The following is a 22,440-nucleotide window of genomic DNA, read 5'->3' as shown; positions in this document are numbered from 1 at the left end:
GTGAAAGCAATATGTAAAGCTGCCTATAGTGTTTTCCCTCACTACAGACTAGCCAGCCAAGTAGAAAAAGTAGCCATTCCTGGCCGAACGAGCTCCATTTTTGTGGCTTCTGGTACATTCTAATGCCTCGATTACATCTCAAATACACAGCAAAATGATTGAATACTTTATCGAGTATACATCCCAGATTGGTAAAATGAGTTGAGGTATTGTGTAAAAAAGACATGACTTTACAATTTAAAATACTGAAGATGTGTGAATTCAGTGTATTGTTAGTTGTTTTGGATATTTTCTAGGCCTATATGATCAGGACTATTTTCTAAGTGGCGAACATTAAAACCTTTAACATTAATCTTAAGGGAAGACGGGTTTAAAGTTGTATTTACAGTTTTACTGCAATCTATAAATTGCAAAAATGGTTTGTTGTTCAATTCAAAGTAAATAAGGCACATTATCTTGAAAAATAAATTTAAATTTAAAAAAATAAAAGGGTTATATCAGTCTTAAGTATTAGATCTTAATGATTTTACAGAAATTAATTAAAGTAAAATTAGCATATTTAGAACAAAATTAGGCTCTGCTCCACTACCTACTGTTCCTGCAGCGAGGATTCACCTTCTTTTACTTTTATACCAGTATGCAAAAGAGGGAGCCAAATTAACAGTTCTCTCACTGACGCGATTCGGTACACTGACTTGTCACACTCCATTTTGCGCCACTATCTGGAAAGTCCCGACATGGACTTCATATCTTAGGAAAATACAAACGAGATCTTTGGTTACCTTGTCCAGGAGCGATCCCATGAACATATAACTACGTTGTATGATTTATGAATTTCAAAGGGATATAGGTGATCACTTTTATTCAGTCAATTTGACACGTCAACATTTGCTGTTCGGTCGTCAATCAGTCTATGCATCACGATTCCGTGGCTGGCTATAGGAAACACACAAAATAAAATTAGCAAGAAAACAATAATTAGGCTCAGTGGATTTCGACTCGTTACCACGATGAAGGCGCATCTTGCTATCTGTAAAGAAATTGACTTCAAACCAACCACAGCGCACACAAATCCCACAGGTACCTGGGAGGTGAGACAGACAGCAGATTGTCAAACCAGCAGTGTTTCCGTCATCGCTCACATTGTGACTGACAAGCGCCTGTTTTGGTTTTTGCCCCTGCACTACACAGCAGATTGAATAATCAAAGCTTAATGATTTGAATCAGCTGTGCAGTGCAAAAAACTAAATGTGCACCCCTTGGGGTCCCAATGACAGAGTTTGGGCAACACTGTTCTAGTGGGAGAGGGACTTTTCTCAACAGACTTTTCTGAATAGCGAATTTAAACTTTTATAAAATCAAAAATAGCAGTTATTTTTAAGTGGAATAAATCTGGGAAAACAATGTGCCTACCAGGAAGTAGCTTTTACCTACCCAGCTCGTTCAGTGCAGGTGACGGAAAGTACAGTAGATTGGGAAAGGAAGTGACTTGAGACCAGAGAGATGTGCATTATGATTCTTATGACTTCCTTACATCGTTTTGCTAAACAAGAGAAGAACAGAGTATATTGTCATGAAGCACTAGTACTGACATCAGATCCCCCTCTTATTCATTATGATCGAAAAGGCAAAACTGACACTTCATGAATACGGGTACAGAACACAGATGCTGCACAATGTACATTCAAACCAAGAGGAAAATGACATATCCAAAGTCATCATGATGATACATGGACAGATCAGAATACATACGTCGCTGCAGTAGTGGTTATGAAGGCTTCAGCATGGTAATGTCCAGTTACATGCAGGGCAGGCTACAGATGATCGTTGTCGGTAAACGTATTACTGACTCATTGTGGCCACCTTGTGGCCACCTTGTCACACTACACATTCATGAATAAACACAAAAAGCCAAAGGCTCCAAAGTGCTAGTCCCCCCCCCCCCCTTGAAGTACTTAACTCAGGTTTCAATTTGGGTGCTTAAACTACATAGCAACTCTTACATAGGATACATTATATAGCACATATTTTAATACTAGTGTCTAGATCTTGATCAGTAGCTGACAAATGCTTTCTACACCCTGCGACACACACCTGAACACAGGGAAATGTAGGCAAGAGGTAAAGAAAACACAACATGTTAAAACCACCACAACTGCTATTAAGTACATAGCCTACCTCAGTTCATTGTCATCTCACAGGAACAATATCAAAATCATCCAACTGGAATTTCTGGGAAAGTTGGATTTTGCAACCCTGCTAGACTCTTTCCTCAACCGATATCCTCTTCGGGTAGGTACACAGCATCATTAGCCTGAGAACATGACGGTTTCTGCACGCTACACCACTGCCTTGTACCCAACGTTAGCCAACATTGTCACGTCATAGCCAATGACAAGCTGGCCTGATTAAAGTAAAAACTGACTAGCAGCGATGGTTATGTCCAAGATGACACCCTTTTCCCTATATAGTGCACTACTTTAGGCCAGAGCCTATATAGGGAATAGGTTGGCATTTCAGACACTGTGTCCTATGTCTCTGTTGCATTTAGATATATAGATAGATATCCATCTATATAGATCTGTTGGTTATACAGGTAAAAGATTGGCAAAGTGCACAGAGGCTTTGTGGATAGGAACACAATACATAAATAGCAACTTGTATACAACAAGGCATTGGACCCCAAACCTGCACAGTAGAGAAGAGACTTACTACACACTAAACCCTGAATGGACATAAACACACACACACGTCAATACCAAAGACAACACTCCTACAGATACACACCTGTTATATCTGTTAAACTGCATGGGGCAAACCTGTTTCAATGTCCAACAATAAGACTTTTTGGAGACCATCAAAATAATACAATTTGAGGTTCAGTTTTGAACAAACTGAATGTGATGTTTTGGGATTTTATAATTTGGATTCTACTAAACTCAGGACGCTCAAAAAGCACAGTTCTGTGTTAAACACAAGCTTGGGGAGAGTGTTCTTAATTCTCATAAAATGTAGAAGTTGTCCTATAACTCTTATAAAAACTGACATATTACACATTTAAATCCATGTCTCATTATTTTATGTGTCTAGGTTTGTACTCACTAGTGTCAGGTAGGTACATGGGGAAAAGAAGACCTCCGATTATGTTAAGGCAGATTGCCCAGTGTGACTTTCCCCTCCGTTAATGTCTGTGTGACTTCTTAGGTAGGGTGGGAGGCAGTGTACAGAATTGGGTTGCTATGCCATTACCAACGGGGTTCATTGCACATAGCCACTCATCGAAGCAGAGGGAGTCATTGTCCATAGGTATCCATGGCAATAGTTGCCGGGGTGTTGTCCACAGCCACAGGTTGGGCGGTTTTAGAACGACATAAGAGGGAGAGAATCACAAAAGCAGGAGCTGAGAACAGACAGGGGCACTGGATTGGCAATGCCAGTTGTTTTGAGGCATTGCCATGGGGCCCAGTGCCTTCATCTGCTTTCCGGCTGGGGCAAAGAGCGACTGGGCTCAGCGTGGCTCCCGTGGCTGAGCCTCAATGGCCTCCTCTGGTAGCAGAGTTCAATACCTCCAAGCGGAAGCCGACCTCCTTAAAACAGAAAAGGTTAACTAGGGTAAATTAACACATCTAATAAGGAATATTCAGGGCACTGAAAGACATTCAGAAAAATGTTGTCCAATTTATAGTTCCCTGGTCAGGTTGTGTTGAAATGCAGGGAGTTTCTAAGGAAGTTCTTAAACATTTCAGAATGTATAGCCCCAGTGATTGCTCTTGGTCAGGCTGTTTTGAGATAGACCACTACTAGAGATCTTTTGCTCTCTAAACGTTTCAGAGTGTTTAGCCTTAGTGAACGTGCCCCAATCCAGCTATGCAGAGATGAAGGGTGGAGTTGGATGGATGGGGAGGGAGCAGCTAGTTGAGGTGGAGGGTTTGCTTCATGAACTCATAGGTGGTGAAGGCCACAGCCTGAGAGGGCACACAGCGGATGTAGTTGAGAGACAGCCCTCTGTACAGACCCTTCTTCATCCCATACTGACTGTACACATACTTCAGAGTCTTGGTCAGGGTACTGTAGAGGGAGACACGTAGGAAGACAAAGTTACTCTTTATTTTACAGTGCGGGGCTTACCAGGTACTTATAAATTACATTGTAATATGTTCACTCATAATATAACATTTTGCCCCCCCCCCCCCCAAAATCTATTTGTTAAAGACGTTCAGAATAGGTTATTCTGCCAGTGCCAGTCTGTTTCGGCATTCTAAACGTCAAAGACAGAGCTGTTTAATACAGACACAGTACACAGGCTCGGGACTGACATCATCTAAAACACAAGCTCTCATTGTATGGAGTAGAATATAGTAACTCAGTCTTACTCTAAATGAGTAGTCTATTCTTGCCCTGACAACCCAGAGGTTGTCCACCTCTAGAAAATCATTATTACAAGGATAAATTCTAGAAGCATAGTGTCAGGTGGTGAAGTATTTCTACCGCCACTGTGAAGCAGGCAAACTTTGAAAGGCATGTCTGGTACAAAGCTGTAGTCTTCTGGAAGACCAACCAGGGCTTAGGACTCAATAATACACTCCACAAAACTCACAGGGTCCAGGGTAGTATCCAGAATTCCATACCGTTCCTGTACCATACTGGGCTATGCGGTATAACCAGCAGTGCACACAAGGGGTGTTATTTTTCCCAAACTAAAATAAATAAATATAGACAGTCAAAAGTTTGGATACACCTAATAATTTCCGTATTCTTTCTTTTACTATTTTCTACATTGTAGAATAAGAGTGAAGACATCAACAGTATGAAATAATACATACGGAACCAGAGTGAAGTGAACCCCTGAGTCAATACTTTGTAGAAGCAGCTTTGGCCAGCGATTACAACTGTGTCTTTCTGGGTAAGTCTCTTAAGAGCTTTCCACACCTGGATTGTGCAACATTTGCCTATTATTCTTTTCAAAATTCTTCAATCTCTGTCAAATTGGTTGTTGATCATTGCTAGACAACCGTTTTCAGGTCTTTCAGTTTACAAGTATACCATAACATGATGCTGCCACCACTGTTCTTGAGAATATGGAGAGTGGTACTCAGTAATATGTTGTATTTGCCCCAAACATAACACTTTGTAGTTAGGAGAAACATTTCTTTGCCACACATTTTTCAGTATTACTTTAGTGCCTTGTTGCAAACAGGATGCATGTTTTGAAACATTTTTATTCTGTACAGGTCTCCTTTTCACTCTGTCAATTAGGTTACTATTGTGGAGTAAGTACAATGTTGTTGACACATCCTCAGTCTATCACAGCCATTAAAGTTTAACTGTTTTAAAGTTAATATTGGCCTCATGGTAAAATCCCTGAGTGGTTTCCTTCCTCTCCGGCAACTGAGTTAGGAAGGACGCCTTTATCTTTGTAGTGACTCAGTCTATTTATTTACCATCCAAAGTGTAATTAATAACTTCAGCATGCGCAACGGGATATTCAATGTCTACTTTACCCATCTACCAATTGGTGCCCTTCCCTGGTTTTTGTGGTTGAATCTGTGTTTGATATTCACTCCTCGACTGAGGTACCTTACAGATAATTGTATGTATGGGGTACAGAGATGAGGTAGTCATTCAAAAATCATGTTAAACACTATTATTGCACAAAGAGGGAGTCCAAGCTATTTATTATGTGACTTGTAAAGCAAATATTTACTCTTGAACCTAGGTCCTGAACACAACAAAATGTGGAAAAAGTCAAGGTGCGTGAATACTTTCTGAAGGCACTAGCAAAGTACTAGTGAATTCCCAAAGCGGATGTTAGCTAAATGCCAACAAGATCAAGCGAACATAATGTGATTGCAAGGACAAAGAACCCAGCTCATACAACTATCTCAAAAGGCTACTCACACTTGATCTAGGAGGGGATGATTGTCTCTGCTGTAACCAACAAGCAAGATCTTGCAAGCTAGCCACCTATAGCTAGCAAACCAAATGCATGGCTGAAGCCCTGACTGGAGAATTAGATAGTTAACTTTATGTTAAGATATTTCGCTGGCAAATATTAGTAGTGGATTTCAAGTGTAACTTGATCACCTCTCTTCTGCTGAACAACAGTGGATCATCACAAAACCTCAATTTTCTCCATGTAGCTCTTTGTAGACAAACATACTATGTGACTGGTTCAATTGACATTATAAATAAAAATGTAAATAATAGAAATTGGGAAGGGTATTGAAAATCATACAGCTATTTCAAAGTACCCCAGTATACGGTATATCCAGTACAGTCCCTAAGTCTAGTCCAGGGTACTTTTGCCTTTTAGAATTGGATTATATGGAAAGAGAAACCTGATCCTAGATCAGCACTTCATTTTGTAATACGAGCTCTGGGTTTGGAGAGGAAGGGATAAATGGTGCCACTTACAGACATTTGTCAGAATCAGGAAGTACAACTCCTAACTGCATCCTTCTCCTGGCAACATCTAGAGGATAGCTGGGAGAGGAGACGGGGAAGAGAAGGGGGGGACAGAGAGAGAAAGAGAGTGCAAATGAGTTAACCAACCAATTAACCACCCCTCCACAGAGCAGTTGACATAGGTCTTTAAAATCCAATGAATCCATCAGTCAAACACCCAATTAATCAGTCAATCAATCAACCTACGAAATGGTCTGTGCGATAGCTCCAGCCACCCCTCCACAGAGCAGGTTGACATGGGTCTTCAGCACCATCACCTCTGGGTTGTCTGAGGACGGTCGCCCCAGTAGCTCTGGGAAGTGGACCAGACCTAGACTCTTCAGCGTGCCGAAGGTAAAGAACGAGAACCCTGGAGGATGGAGGGCAGAAGAAATTAGGCCCACAAAACTCAGCAGAAAGTTCTTGACAACACTGTGTGTGTGTGTGTGTGCATGGTCACCTGCATATGGAGCCATGCCTATAAGGGTTGGGATGAGACCTTTGTAGAAGCCAGGGATGCCTCCTTCCTTTAAAAAGAGAACAGCTGAGCCTCAACTCAAGATACACAAAAACACAGGAGGGAAACTTGCACACCGCTCTCAAATTACAGGTATAATTTTAAACTGAGAGGAACAAATAAAAAGGCACCTTTAGGTATATCGTCTGAAAGGCATTTCCGATGCCTGTGTAGCGATGGTGTCCTTTCACCTGATATGCCAGACGGGCTCTTATCACATCCAGAGGGTACGTACATATCACTGCTGTCATCCCTAAGCAACACAACAACAATATGGTCAGATACAATATACTTAACTGTTGTTGTATCTACTGTGGAAACTATTGTTGTTGAAAAGTAATCAGGAATGAGGAAGTATCTTCTCTGCAGTATACAGGCCTCCTATTGTCTTTGTTGGATTCTTCCCACTGATCCTCTCACCTGCCATAGAACCGGCCATTAGCCTGTGGATGTGTCCAGAAATGCCCAGCTGTTTACTGAGGATCTTCTTGTATTTGTCGAAGGCCATGAACTGGATGGCTCCGTAGGGGAATATCCTGACCATCATAGCCCCATTGCCTTTATACAGCCCCAGGTAACCCTCCTTCTTTGGCACAGCACGGAGAGTGGCTACCACTCCTACAGGAAAGAGAGGAGAGGGAAGGGAGAGAGAGCAAATGACAAAAAGAAGAAAGATCAGTGTGATGTCATTGCTTAGTTTCCGGTGCCATCTGGTGTAAGATAAAACATCTGACTAATTAAACGGGACATGATACAACATTTACATGGGAGGGGGAATACATCAGTGGCACTGACAAACCAATTAACAACCAACAGACATGTTTACAGGAAGAGAAACACTCCATTTCAGAACAGCAGTGTTATCCAAACCATACCCAGATCTTTGTAGTGGGGGCTATGGGCTTGCAGTAGGATCTTTACTCTGTCCAGGGGAGCGATGGTGGACTTGGCACAGCATCCAGCTATACCTAAACACACCCAGAGAGATACAGACACCCACAACATGAGCATCTCTGAGCTGGACTGAGTAAAATAAACATTAAATTATTCTGCAGATTTTTATCTGTTAGATACTTGTTTGCTAAAACCGGAATTTAGACGCGTTAGCTTGAATTAGTGCATATTACACGGAACAACATTTGCACAAAAAGCTTTTTTCTCTCAAATTTGTTTACATCCTCTGTTAGTGAGCATTTCTCCTTAGCCAAGATAATCCATCCACCTGACAGGTGTGGCATATCAAGAAGATGATTAAACCGCATGATCATTACACAGATGCACCTTGTACCGGGGACAATAAAAGGATACTCTAAAATGTGCAGACTTATCACACAACACAATGCCACTGATATCTCAAGTTGAGGGAGCGTTCAATTGGCATGCTGACTGCAGGAATGCCCACCAGAGCTATTGCCAGATAAATTAACATTACATTTTCTACCACAAAACTGTCTCCAATGATGTTTTAGAGAATTCGGCAGTAAATTCAACCGGCCCTTTTGTGGGGAAAAAACGTATTCTGATTGGCTGGGCCAGGATCACCAGCGGGTGGGCCAGGCAGCCAAGTGGGTGGGCTTATGCTCTCCAAGGCCCACCCATGGCTGCAACCCTGCCCAGTCATGTGAAATCCATAGATTAGGGCCTAATGAATTTATTTTAATGAACCGTAACTCAGTCAAATCTTTGAAATTGTTGCATGTTGCATTTATATTTTTGCTCACTATAGATCACTTTGGACTTGTCGTGAAGTTTCTGTTCATGGATCAAGTTGGCCCATGAAATTGAGAGTGGATCTAAATGTTTTTCCTCAAGCCTGGAATATCGGACCACGATCTTATTACGTTTCTAATCGCAACAAATAATTTGGTTGGACACCAACCAAGGACTATCAAAAGCGCAGAACTGCGCTGTAAATTCTCGAAAACAGTAGTTAAGATGGAGAGAAGTCTGTCCATAATAAAGCTCTGTTCTGCCTTTTAGTTTTGTCACACCTGGACTACTGTTCAGTTGTGTGGTCAGGTGCCACAAAGAGGGACTTCGGCAATTGGCTCAGAACAGGGCAGCACGACTGGCCCTAAATGTACATGGATAGCTAACATTAATAATATGATGTCAATCTCTCAAGGCTCAAAGTGGAGAAGAGATTGACTTCATCACTACTTGTTTTTGTAAGAATGCTGAATGCACCAAGCTTTCTGTTTAAACTACTAGAACACAGCTTAGACACCCATTCATACCCACAAGACATGTCACCAGAGGTCTCTTCAAAAATCGCCAAGTGAACATACTATGGGAGGCGCACAAGACTACAAGGAACTCTATTTCACATCAGGTAACTGATGCAAGCAGTAGAATCAGATGGTTTTTTCAAACGGATAAAAATACCCTTATGGAACAGTGGAGACTGAAGACACACTGTACACATACTTGGATTTTGTAATGTAGATATTCGGGCTCCCGAGTGGTGCAGCGGTTTAAGGCACTGCATCTCAGTGCAAGAGGTGTCACTACAGTCCCTGGTTTGAATCCAGGCTGTATCACAGCCGACCATGATTGGGAGTCCCATAGGGTGGGGCACAATTGGCCCAGTCACGTCCAGGTTTGGCCACCATTGTAAATAGGGTAGGCCATCATTGTAAATAAGAATTTGTTCTTAACAGACTTGCCTAGTTAAATAAAGGATCAATTAAAATATATATAATAAAGGTTCAATTAAAATATAAATAATAATAATAAGTGATAGAGTAGTGGCCTGAGGGAACATACTTAATGTGTTGTGAAAAGTTATGAAATGTAATGTAATATTTGTATATACCTGCCTTAATGTAGCAGCAGCTAATGGGGATCCTTGATAAATACAAAGATTCCTAGATGCCCTTCCAGACTCCCTTTGCCTACCAAGGACATTAGAGTACAAAAATCTGTTAAGCACCTAACTGAGGATCTAAATTAACCATGCATAATACCCTAGATGCGGTCAAACCTGCTAAAAAACAAAAAGTCAAAAAAAACTAGCTCCCTTGGTATACAGAAAATACCTGAGCCCTGAAGCAAGCTTCCAAAAAATTGGAATGGAAATTACGCTACACCAAATTGGATGTCAAATCCAACTAGCTTGGAAGGACAGTACCATGCAATATCGAATAGCCCTCACTGCTGCTCGACCAACCTACTTTTCCAACCTGATTGTAGAGAATAAAACAATGATAAATTAAATGTTTTAAACGGTCGCAAAGCTAACAAAAAAGCAGCATTCCCCAAGTGAAGTTGGCCTTCACATCAGCAGTAGTACATTCATTAACTTCTTTGACAGAAAAGATCATTAGAAAACAAATGACTGAATATGCGTAATACTGCTAGGACCTCAGATCAATGGAAACACTCAAGTGTTTTACAGCAAATTTCCTCCAATTCTACATTTTGCCATAGGGTGGAGCGAAACTTTTGCATTTTTGAATATGATATCTGAGTGAGGCTGACTAACAAAATAAAGTGGGCCCCCCTGGCCGGTAATTCGACCATGATTATTATAATGTTTACATACAGTGCTAGATAACAGGAACCAGAGTTCACAAATAACAAAAAAAGTATACTTTATTTATTTAACAAAGTTATGAAACACTCAATGTGAAAGAAACATTTGCCCCTTATACTCAAAAACTGGTTGTGCCATCTTTAGCTGCAATGACAGCAAACAAATGCTTCCTGTAGTTGTTGATCAGTCTCTCACATCGCTGTGGAGGAATTTTGGCCCTCCCTTGCATGCAGAACTGCTTTAACTTAGCGACATTTGTGGGTTTTCCAAGTATTAAAAACTCCTCGTTTCAAGTCTTGCCACAACATCTCAATTACGATTAGGTTGGGACTTTGATTAAGCCATTCCAAAACTAAAAAAACAATTTCATTTAGACTTCATTGTGTGTTTTGGATCATTGTCTTGCTGCATGACCCAGCTGTGCCACAGCTTCCGCCTGGCCTTACATTCTCATGTAGAATTATCTGATAATAGAAGGAACTATGAATTCTGCTCTTTAAGGCAAGTCATCCAGGACGTGAGGCCGTAAAGTTGACTCAAGTTTGTCAAAAAGCACCTGGAAGCATCTGGATGATCACCAAGAATCTTGGAATAAATGTCTATGGTCAAAGGAGTCAAAAGTATAACTTTTTGGATGACAAGGGGCCCATTATGCCTGGCGAAAACCAAACACTGCATTCCACAGTAAGAACCTTCCACCAACAGTCAAGCATGGTGGTGGTAGTGTGATGGTTTGGGGATGCTTTGCTGCCTCTGGTGAGGTTAAACCATTATTTTAAAGCAGGGATTGCCTACTGGCGGCCCAGGGAAGGCCCTCTGACAACTCAGTCAGGGTTTCAACATACTGATGCAAGTTAGAATAGTAGAATACACAAAGTGCAATTTTGAAATTTGGTTGTGCAACAGCAGTTTCTCTCTTGTTATATCAGTCACTGATAGTCACTCAATTAGCCCATGTCAGCTAACCTTTTTTAGATTGGTAAATTAGTCTAGTGGCCAGCTATCTAAACTTAGTATTCATGGTTGAATAAATCGGCCAAGGGGCCCACATTGATTTTGTTAGTCAGTCTAACTCAGATATCATATTAAAAACTGCAAACATTTGTCTCCACTCCATGGAAAAATGTGTAGGATTATAGGAAATTAGCCAATTTTCCTCTCCAACACATGTCGAAATGTGTAGAATTGCAGAAAACTTGCTTTAAAAATCCAAAATTGTCTATGCACCATGGCAGAATGTCTAGAATTGCACAACATTAACTAAAACAAAAAAATCTCAAGAGGAGGGCTGCTAAAATGTTTTTCTCTCGATGTGGTGGTGTTGCCCATCCCTGATTTAGATTATAGTAGTCCGTTATTGCTGGACAAAAAGCATGTACGCCATGCAGCTCAGCAGTACCAGGGTTTGTGTCACTGGATGTGCACTACTGTATGTTCTGTATTGCATTTCTGTATTATAATCACTAGTTAAGTCTGCAGCCACACGTACCTCCAGCTACGAATGAGCGGACAAAGTGATAGTCCCCCTGAGAGTGGTTGGGGATTGCAGGACGACCAGGGGTGGAGACTGCAGCCTCAGTTGCCATGATGTGTGTGTTCAATCAGGGCCCTAATGCAGCCATAACTATGGAAAAAATAAAAAACAGACATTTACACCCACAATTAAAAAGGATATCACTCGCCATCACAGTTGGACAGCCAATAAGACATTATTGCCTTGCCGACGGGGGGAGGCACACAATGATGAGGCATAACGTTTTATGTAACGTTAACGTCAGTTGATCACTGAAGCAAAGTATAAATCAAGACATGGCGTGGTTTGGCTAGCTAAGTAGATACTAGCCGGCTAGTCACGTATCAAAACAAAACTAGCACTAGTAGCTAGTAGTAACTGTCATTGAACGTAGCTAACGTTAGCTATCACTGAAGTCGACCTAACCGTTATCGTGTTACCGTCAGCAGATTAACTTTTAACTAGCTAGCTAAATACAATTTTCAATCTACCATTGAATGGACTGTTCAAACAGTTACTCACAGTTCAATCGACTGTTGCTGTATTGATAACGTATATTAGCCATCTTACCCGCTGCAAGGTCAACACTGTCAGATGAACGAACGTTGCACAATGGAGCTAGCGGGCGCGTTAGCATTTGCAGGCAGCCTCAGGCCCTTCCGGATTCCCCAAGTAAACAAACATGCTTAGCGGGCGCTCGCAGAGACAACTTCACCGAGCGACAAGTCTGTGAGTTCAGTTTTCGGTCCCTGTTTTTGCAAGTTATCCGTAGCTAATTGATAGCCAAAAGTTCTTAGAAAAACAGCAACAAAACCAGTTTTCTACCTGGGTTAAATGTATGAAGGGTGAAGGCACGTGTTTTTATGATCACCAACCACTAGTGCCCTTTATCGTGCACAGATCGAGAGTACCGGCGCATGTCAATGACGTCACCGACCAAATAAAATAAAGTACACAATAAAACCATAAACGTGTCAATTAATAATAACATGTCAACATACTGCCCAAACACTTTATCATTTGCTAAATATTGGGTCATATAGCAGTTGTGTGGAGCAGGTTAGTGTTTTTAAAGGTGTTATTATTACACAGTTGTAAAACAGTTATTAACTTTAATACAGACTATGAAGCAGAACATCAGCTTGTTTAAGGGTTGTCTAGGGTTTGAAGTAGTTTGATAGAAGTTTGATACTTATACTAATTACAGAAAGTGGACAAACGTGAATTCCATTCCAGGTTTTCCCGATTACCCTTTACTCCAGAGCTGAGTTGACTCGAGACCATAGGTTGCATCTGGGGAGGAGGGAGAGAGGGCTGCCCTGAAGGGATTGACACAAGAAGGATTTACGCTTTAAATTGTGTTGTATCCAGTATGGCTACATGCATGTTTTACACTATCAAAAGCCGCTTGATATAACCAGTATTGCTAGATTGTGTCAATGTATCAGTGTGGTAAAGAAGAACCAGACATATTTTCCGAGGGAAACCAATACAATGAACGTCAGTGTCTAACAGGGGTGGAGTATTATTAGCGATTCAGACAGTGCAACTGTCTCTGGTATGTAAAATATTTGAGCTGCCTTTTAAAGTCAACGTGTAAATAAAATCCACACCAACATCACGTAATTAGGCTATGTTCTTGGTGACATTCACGAATAGCTTAGTCAGCCATCCAATGCCACGAGTGTCAAATACTCGATATTGTTCGGACATTCGGTCAACTGCAAGAAAATCTACTCGATGCGACAATGTTGCAAGCTGGTTACAACATTGTCATTACGCTTCCGTCCGAAATTCGTGCGGAAAAGAACTAGCCAGCTAGCCAGGTTCGGTGCGGTGTAGCAACCTATACTTTTTAAAGAGCTTCCTTCACCTCTGCGTTTTAACTCTTAAAGGACGTATCTTAAATAGAAAATAAATACCACCGCCAGGCGGAAGTAGGATCTTTAGCATATATATTGATGAATAATAAAAGCTATATATATTGCAATGAACAATTTATTTATAGGAAATTGTGTAATCTCTTACATGTGTTTACTTCACGGATAATTGCTTTGACAAGGTGTTGTAGGTTGTGAACTTGTGACGGTGTGTGCCTAGCCAAAACCAAAAATGGACTCTATTTGGCATGGCAGACCCGCGCCATTCCTTCCGTTAAGGAAGTGAGTGGGGTCACAAGGACTGTTTATTGAAAATTATAAATTAAAAGTGAAATACATGGCTAGTAACTCGACAAGCTAACTAACTAACCCGTATTGTCACACCTGATACCTCATACATTTCCTATTTGAATAGTCACACACTTAATTCCCTAATGCAACAACATGCAAATTAATATTTCCAAACATTTGCTACAAATTATACAATTTGGTGCTTTTGTTCACAGTAAATTTAAAAAACGAAAACGTGCATGTTTTATTCAGGAAATAAAAAAAGTTATGTTGTCAATCAAACATGGACTTGCAGGCACTAGAGGTCAAACCAATTATTTTAACATATTTTTGTTTTCTTTGTCAATTTCCTCCAGGTACTTGTACGGCTTTTTCAACATGGTGGGAAAATAACTCAGAAATTTGGTGTCTAAACAATTTTAGGAAGAGAGAGAAAAAAGTGAAAGTTGGAGCAGGGCTAACAACCATTCACCTGGTTCCCATGCCGACTGCCCCATCTCCGCCCTCTCATATCATCCACTATGCCTGCTACCCCCAAACCCCCTAAGAGACAATCCCCACCACTGACAAGGAATGGCTGCAAGGTGATACCCACAACAACCGCCACCTCCACCGCCAAGAGACTGAACTCCAGCAAGCCCAGAGGAAAAGCCTTTGAGAGTCCACAGCCAACTTCAGAGCCACCCCGAAGATCCACAACCAGGACCCAGGCCCAGCCGGCCAGAAGCCCAGGGAGGAGTGGGCTTGGTAGGCTTGGCGGTCAGGGTCCAGGGGCATCCCCTGGTAGGGTTAACCATGCCCCTGTGGGTATAACAGGATCAGTGAGGCTAAGGAGCTGGGGTAATCCTCTGCTCCAGCATGGTGTGGGAGAGGAGCCCCCTGGGCGCAGGATATCCTTAAGGGGCATTGGGGGCGCCAAGCAGTTTCCTCCCCTGGCAATAAAGCCTAGAACAGGAGGGAAGACAGGAAGGGGGAGGGGAGGGAGGGGAGCGGTGGGTCAGAGAGGGAGCAAGAGCGGGATTGAGCAAGGATCTGAGTCTGACACTGTTAGTATAGACCCAAGTGAGATTAACCAAGGGAATAATGTAATTGGCCATGTTGGTAAGGGCAAACCTCCTAACCTGAGGACTGAACTTGATGAAACTACCTGTGTTGACCAGCAGGAGCTGGGAGTCGGCCATGCTAGTGAGGGCAAACCTCGTAGCCTGAGGACTGATGATTCGGCTAGCGATGACAAACAGGAAGAGTTAGTTGCCCATAATGGTGAAACGGTTGGGACTGACTCTTACGATAAGCCTGCCAGCCATAGGGGTGAGGGCAACCACTATGAGCTCGATGAGCCCACCAGTGTTGACCAACAACAGGAAAAGCTAATCAACAATATTGCTGAGGGCAATTCTTTCAACCTGAACCATGAGCTTGGTGACTCTACCAGTGATGATCGGCAGGAAGAGTCAGTTGGCCCTAAATGTGAAGACAACGCCAAGATTAACCTCGGAGCTGAGCAGATTGAGATGGAGCAAAGAGAGAGAAATACCCATGCAGGAGAGCAGAGAGGAGGGGAGAGTTTGGAGAAGGAAGGAGAGGAAACGGTGAAGCAGGAATATGAGAGAGATGAAGAAAAGAAGGAAGCAGACGGTAAGCAGAGAGTGGAGAGAGTCAAGGTGAATGAGACGGAGGAAAGAAAAGAGAAAAACGAGAGACAGAAGGAGGGAGAGGTTATCAGCAGACCTTCAGACACAAGCACCATTATGTCTGTAGCTCAGCCCCAAAAGCCTATTCCACAGGATGACGCGTTGATGATGCAATCACCTGTCCATGCCTCACCTGTCTCTGAACCAGCTACCTCAGATCTGGCATCACCCCCTCTCCTTCATCTGCCCTCTCCGCCTCACCCCACAGTGTCGCATGGTATGAAGGTTCTGAACAAAGGTGTTAAACCAATCCAACCTACCCAAACTGTTGAAATCCATAAACCTTTAAAAGGCCCAACTACTTGCCATGAGACATCACAGGCGAGCCCAATGCATCCAGTATCACTAAGTTTCTCAGTTGCCTTCCTAAGTGAACCCCACAAGCCCCTGTGTGTAACCCCAGCGAAACCAGCACCCAGTCAGAGCCTAGAGATCCCTATCTCTCTGGAGGCTAGACAACTTCTCAGACCAGTGGACGAAGAGACCAAAGAGTCATCCAATCACAGTAACACAAAATATATGTCATCTTCATCATCTGCATCATCTTCATCACACCTGAACACAAACGCGGAGGTCCCCACCACTCTGTCTCAATCAAACACCGACGTTAACATCACTGTGTCTGTACCAGACCTAAGTCCAGTGCCAAAGAACCACAACAACTACCCAGAAGAGCCACCATCATCATCATCACTCCCATACACAAAGATAGACCTCTTCACCACTGGATCTGCACCTGACAAAGACACCGTGTGTGTCTCTGTATCTGACCTAGGTTCTGTACCAAAGACTCACAACAAGAACAACCAAGACGAGCCACCACCATCATTCCCATACCCAAACACTGGATCTGAACCAAACACAGACATTGCATCGGTCTCTGTATCTGATCTGGGTTCAGTGCCAAAGACCTCCTCCATCCCTAACCAGGAGAGTTCTACCTCCAAGTTCTCCTGCAGCTCAGAGAGCACCCAATCCTCCTACTCCTTTGACACAGAGTCAGAGCAAGGCTATGGGGCCCCTAGCCCCCCTGGACACCCTAGCCTGGGCTCGAGACCCCTGGAGGAGGGCACATCTCTGCCCCGATCCCCACAAGTCAACCAGAGGAGGGAGAGGAAAAAGAGGAGTAGTTGTGGAGGGTGTGAGCCGTGCCTGAGGAAGATCAACTGTGGCCAGTGTAGCTGCTGTCTGAACCGCAGGACTGGACACCAGATCTGTAAGCTGAGGAAGTGTATGGAGCTGAGGAAGAGGAGGCCCATGTCACTGCTCGCACTAACATCTGCTCAGGTAAGGCTTCTCTAAGGTGTAGAGTAGACTTTAGGCTAAAACTGGAAAAGACTGCTTATAAACAATTTATAAACTTCATAACTATTTACTTTTTTTTTGTGATTCACTAACTTGTTTATAACTGTTATGAGCAGTTTAAAAGCAGAACTTCAAGTAAAATTGACAAAGACAATTTACTTTTCTTTAGAGAATACTGTACGTGCTGAAAAAGAAACATAGTTATAACACTAGTGCACATGACCCCAAAGCCACATAGAGTCTAGAGACAGCTTGTTATTGTCACTAATTCTTGAAGTTGTCATGGCCTGGTTGTCATGCCTTTAGCGATGCTATGCTATGGACTGACTGAGAGAATACGTGAGGCGTAGTCTGCTGGTCTGTGGCAGTTTTTGGTGTGTGTGTGTGTGTCTGCTCTAGGTTCTCTATAAGATATGGTGAAATGAAGTGGGAGCAGAGAGAACATGTAAAGGGCTAAGGATAGAAAAAGGATGGAGAGTTGGAGAAGATAGAATGTACTGGATGGTGAGATTGCATTGATATACTATATGACAAATAAAGGGATACTGTGCTCGCAAATTGTGGGAACTAAAGGAGGTGACATAAGGAGGGATTCCCGGGTCCCTGCGGCTGTCCTCCACCCACAAGGGCCAAAGAGACCACGGGCCAAGTAGAGGGTGGGCCAAAGCCTTAAAACATGATGAAGTTGATCGATCCCCGTGGAGGGGGGAGCGGATTTTTTGTATATGGCAGTAAACCATTCTTATGATGACTATAACATTTGTTGGCACCTTCTATTCTTGCACATTTTCTCATAAAAAGTACAGTGAGCTCCAAAAGTATTGGGACAGTGACACATTTGTTGTTGTTTTGGCTCTGTACTCCAGCACTTTGGATTTGAAATTCAACAGTGACTATGAGGTTAAAGTGCAGACTCAGTATTTTCGTTCATATCAGGTAAACCGTTTACAGCACGTTTTTGTACATAGTCCCTCTATTTTAGGGAACCAAAAGTTACAGAGGCATACATGTCATGCCTCCCAAAAATGCTAACCTCCCCCTTTATTGTAATGGTGAGAGGTTAGATTGTCTTGGGGGTCTGACATTTGTGCGTCTGTAACTAACTCTCACTCATCATTATTCATGATTCATTCAGGGGTATCCACTATCACGGTAGCATCCACATTAATGTAGAAGGGTTTGGAAACATATACTATTCTTATTTACAATAAAAGTCACAACAAAATGACACAATACATTATTTATCATTAATTTCTATTTGGCACAAAATAATCTGAAACTGCTAGGAATATGGGACCAAATACTTTAATACACATATAAGTGAATTATTCCCAATACTTTTGGTCCCCAAAAAGTGCTGTAATTTCTCAACGGTTTGCCCGATATGGATTTAAATACCCTCAAATTAAAGCTGACAGTGTTTAACCTCATAGTCATTATATCATTTCAAATCGAACGTGCTGGAGTACAGAGCCAAAACAACAAACAAACAAATTCACTCTCCCAATACTTTTGGAGCTCACTGTATAGCATACATTGTAATAAAATATGATCTAAAAACAGTTGTACAATGTGCCCTGCAATAAGATATTCAGAGTTTGATTTCTTAAGCAGAAGAGTTCTCGAATAGCAGCTGCCCAATACCATGGTGGACATGCATAATGTTGGATGCATTGGAATATAAGGTATGGAAAATGATAAAGAGCCCGTAGGAATATAGATAAATGTTCAGTAAATGTGAGTATATTTAGGATGGTTTAAATTATTACATTTCCTAATAAGATAAAAGTTGATGGTGCAAAAATCTTGCCAATACGTTCATTATTCTATTAACCTCTACGACAGTGGTTCCCAAACTTTTTATAGTCCCGTACCCCTTCAAACATTCAACATCCAGCTGCGTACCCCCTCAAGCACCAGGGTCAGCACACTCTCAAATGTTGTTTTTTGCCATCATTGTAAGCCTGCACACACACACACACACACACTATACAATACATTTATTAAACATAAGAATGAGTGTGAGTTTTTGTCACAACCCGGTTCATGGGAAGTGACAAAGAGCTCTTATAGGACCAGGGCACAAACAATAATATAGTAATAATAAAAAATATTGCTCCTTATCTTACATATAAAACCTTATTTGTTCATCAAACATTGTGAATAACTCACCACAGGTTAATGAGAAGGGTGTGCTTGAAGGATGCACATAACTCAGCAATGTTGGGTTGTAATTGAAGAGTCTCAGTCTTAAATTATTTTCCACATACAGTCTGTGCCTGTGTTTAGTTTTCATGCTAGTGAAGGCCGAGAATCCACTCTCACATAGGTACGTGGTTGCAAAGGGCATCCGTGTCTTAACAGCACAATTAGCCAAGGCAAGAAACTCTGAGTGCAGCCCAATCCAGAAATGTGCCAGTGGCTTCTGATTAATTAAAAATGTCACAGAACCGCTTGTTGCAATTTCGATGAGGCTCCCATGTTCAGATATCGGTAAGTGGACTGGAGGCAAGGCATGAAAGCGATAACAAATCCAGTTGTTTGTGTCATCCGTTTCGGGAAAGTACCTGCGTAATTGCGCACCCAGCTCACTCAGGTGCTTCGCTATATCACATTTGACATTGTCCGTAAAGCTTGAGTTCATTTGCACACAAAAAATCATACAATGATGGAAAGACCTGTGTGTTGTCCTTGTTAATGCAGACAGAGAAGAGCTCCAACTTCTTAATCATAGCCTCAATTTTGTCCCACACATAAAATATAGTTGGGGAGAGTCCCTCTAATCCTAGATTCAGATCATTCAGGCGAGAAAAAACATCACCCAGATAGGCCAGTCGTGTGAGAAACTCGTCATCATGCAAGCAGATAGACAAGTGAAAATGATGGTCAGTAAATAAAACTTTAAGTTCGTCTCTCAATTTAAAAAAACGTGTCAATACTTTGCCCCTTAATAACCAGCGCACTTCTGTATGTTGTAAAAGCGTTGCATGGTCGCTGCCCATATCATTGCATAATGCAGAAAATGCACGAGAGTTCAGGGGCCTTGCTTTAACAAAGTTAACCATTTTCACTGTAGTGTCCAAAACGTCTTTCAAGCTGTCAGGCATTCCCTTGGTAGCAAGAGCCTCTCGGTGGATGCTGCAGTGTACCCAAGTGGCGTCGGGAGCAACTGCTTGCATGCGGGTTACCACTCCACTATGTCTCCCAGTCTTTGCTTTTGCGCCATCAGTACAGATGCCAACACACCTTGACCACCAAAGTTAATTTGATGCCCCCCCCCCCCCCCCCCTAAACATAACGGACATACAGTTGAAGTCGAAAGCTTACTCACATTAAGGTTGGAGTCATTAAAACTCATTTTTCAACCACTCCACAAGTTTCTTGTTAACAAACTATAGTTTTGGCAAGTCGGTTAGGACAGCTACTTTGTGCTTGACACAAGTAATTTTCCCAACGATTGTTTACAGACAGATTATTTCACTTATAATTCACTGTATCACAATTCCAGTGGGTCAGAAGTTTACATACACTAAGTTGACTGTGCCTTTAAACAGCTCGGAAAATTCCAGAAAATTATGTCATGGCTTTAGAAGCTTCTGATGGGCTAATTGACACTATTTGAGTCAATTGAAGGTGTACCTGTGGATGTATTTCAAGGCCTACCTTCAAACTCCTCTTTGCATGACATGCCTCTTTGCATGACATCATGGGAAAATCAAAAGAAATCAGCCAAGACATCAGAAAGAAAATTGTAGACCTTCACAAGTCTGGTTCATCCTTGGGAGCAAATGGGTCTTCCAAATGGACAATGACCCCAAGCATACTTGCAAAATTGTGGTAAAATGGCTTAAGGACAACAAATTCAAGGTATTGGAGTGGCCATCACAAAGCCCTGACCTCAATCCTATAGAACATTTCTGGGCAGAACTGAAAAAGCATGTGTAAGCAAGGAGGCCTACAAACCTGACTCAGTTACACCAGTTCTGTCTGGAGGAATGGGCCAATATTCACCCAAATTATTGTGGGAAACTTGTGGAAGGCTACCCGAAACGTTTGACCCAAGTTAAACAATTTAAAGGCAAGGCTAACAAATACTAATTGAGTGTATGTAAACTTCTGTCCCACTGGGTATGTGATGAAAGAAATAAAAGCTGAAATAAATTATTCTCTCTACTATTATTCTGACATTTTACATTCTTAAAATAAAGTGGTGATCCTAACTGACCCAAGACAGGGAATTTTTACTAGGATTAAATGTCAGGAATTGTGAAAAACTGAGTTTAATTGTATTTGGCAAAGGTGTATGTAAACTTCCGACTTCAACTGTATACCAGGAGCTGTGCCAGACACGCCACGTCTGTTGACTCATCCAGCTGTAACGCATATAATTCACTGGCTTTAATGCGAAGCAGTAATAGTTTAAAAACATCTCCTGCCATGTCACTGATGCGTCGTGAAACAGTGTTGTTTGATGAAGGCATTGTCTGTATACCTTTTCCCCCAGCATTGTCCCAGCCATATCCGCGGCAGCAGGAAGAATGAAGTCTTCCACAGTGCCATGGGGCTTGCCTGTCTTAGACACTCGGTAGCTCACCATATAAGACGCTTCTAGCCCCTTCTTGTTAATGGTATCTGTTGCTTTTATACATGTCTTACTATTCGAAAATCGTCTTTATTCTCGCTCAAAAAACTCCTGTGGCTTATTTTTCAAATGGTCAGGTTTTGTTTCTAAATGTCTGCACAATAGTGAAGGTTTCACGCTAGAGAGTAACGGTTAATGTGATTGTATGTTAATTATTTGACTAGGGTACCTGTATTTGACATTGTGTTGTTATTTCGCTGAACACTAGATGGTTTAATTTTGTTTTTGGCAGTGAAACGAGGCTGCTCAGGCAAGAAAAAATACTCACCCAAATTGTATAGCCCCGTTGGAAAAAATAAATAGTTTTTCATGTGAATCACATTTTTTTTGGCATACTCCCAACGCTTTGGGAATACCTGCTCTATGGGATCAGTGTCCTCCCCGCGGGACGGTTGAGCTAACGTAGGCTAATGTGATTAGCATGAGGTTGTAATTAACAATAATATTTCCCAGATCATAGACATATCTGATATGGGCAGAAAGCCCATAATCTGACTGCACTGTCCAATTTACAGTAGCTATTACAGTGAAATAATACCATGCTATTGTTTGAGGAGAGTGCACAATTATGAACTTGCAAATGTATCAATAAACCAATTAGGCACATTTGGGCAGACTT

The 22,440-nt window shown here is 41.9% G+C and overlaps 2 protein-coding genes across 5 annotated transcripts in view; one reads left to right on the top strand and one right to left on the bottom strand.

The window, feature by feature from the left end:
* Positions 1–3,062: 3,062 nt before the first annotated feature.
* Positions 3,063–13,328, bottom strand: slc25a16 (solute carrier family 25 member 16). Of its 4 annotated transcripts, XR_003861076.2 has the most exons (10): positions 12,580–12,967; positions 11,986–12,120; positions 7,837–7,929; positions 7,382–7,579; positions 7,093–7,214; positions 6,905–6,971; positions 6,652–6,814; positions 6,415–6,483; positions 3,856–4,068; positions 3,063–3,587 (listed from the first exon to the last, which is right to left on the bottom strand). XR_003861076.2 is itself a non-coding variant. In XM_029640322.2 (9 exons), exons 2-9 carry the CDS (start codon positions 12,080–12,082, stop codon positions 3,912–3,914), a joined length of 966 nt encoding a protein of 321 aa, XP_029496182.1. In that variant the 5' UTR covers positions 12,083–12,120; positions 13,215–13,328; the 3' UTR covers positions 3,063–3,911. The 4 variants fall into 4 exon arrangements, 3 of the variants coding, with proteins under 3 accessions (XP_029496182.1, XP_029496181.1, XP_029496180.1); XM_029640322.2 differs by lacking the exon at positions 12,580–12,967 and adding an exon at positions 13,215–13,328 and having other exon boundaries at positions 3,063–4,068; XM_029640321.2 differs by having other exon boundaries at positions 3,063–4,068; positions 12,532–12,970.
* The window catches only part of LOC115113089 (methylcytosine dioxygenase TET1-like), a 42,820-nt gene continuing 33,683 nt past the window's right edge, over positions 13,304–22,440 (top strand). The window contains exons 1-2 of the mRNA XM_029640317.2: positions 13,304–13,567; positions 14,537–17,161. Coding sequence (XP_029496177.2) covers positions 14,702–17,161 — 2,460 coding nt within the window. The 5' untranslated portion in view covers positions 13,304–13,567; positions 14,537–14,701. The remainder of the gene's footprint in view (positions 13,568–14,536; positions 17,162–22,440) is intronic.

Source organism: Oncorhynchus nerka, linkage group LG28, assembly GCF_034236695.1.
Source record: "Oncorhynchus nerka isolate Pitt River linkage group LG28, Oner_Uvic_2.0, whole genome shotgun sequence".
NCBI lineage: Eukaryota > Metazoa > Chordata > Actinopteri > Salmoniformes > Salmonidae > Oncorhynchus > Oncorhynchus nerka.
The sequence above is the reverse complement of the archived record's forward strand: the minus strand, read 5'-3'. Positions and strand labels throughout refer to the sequence as shown.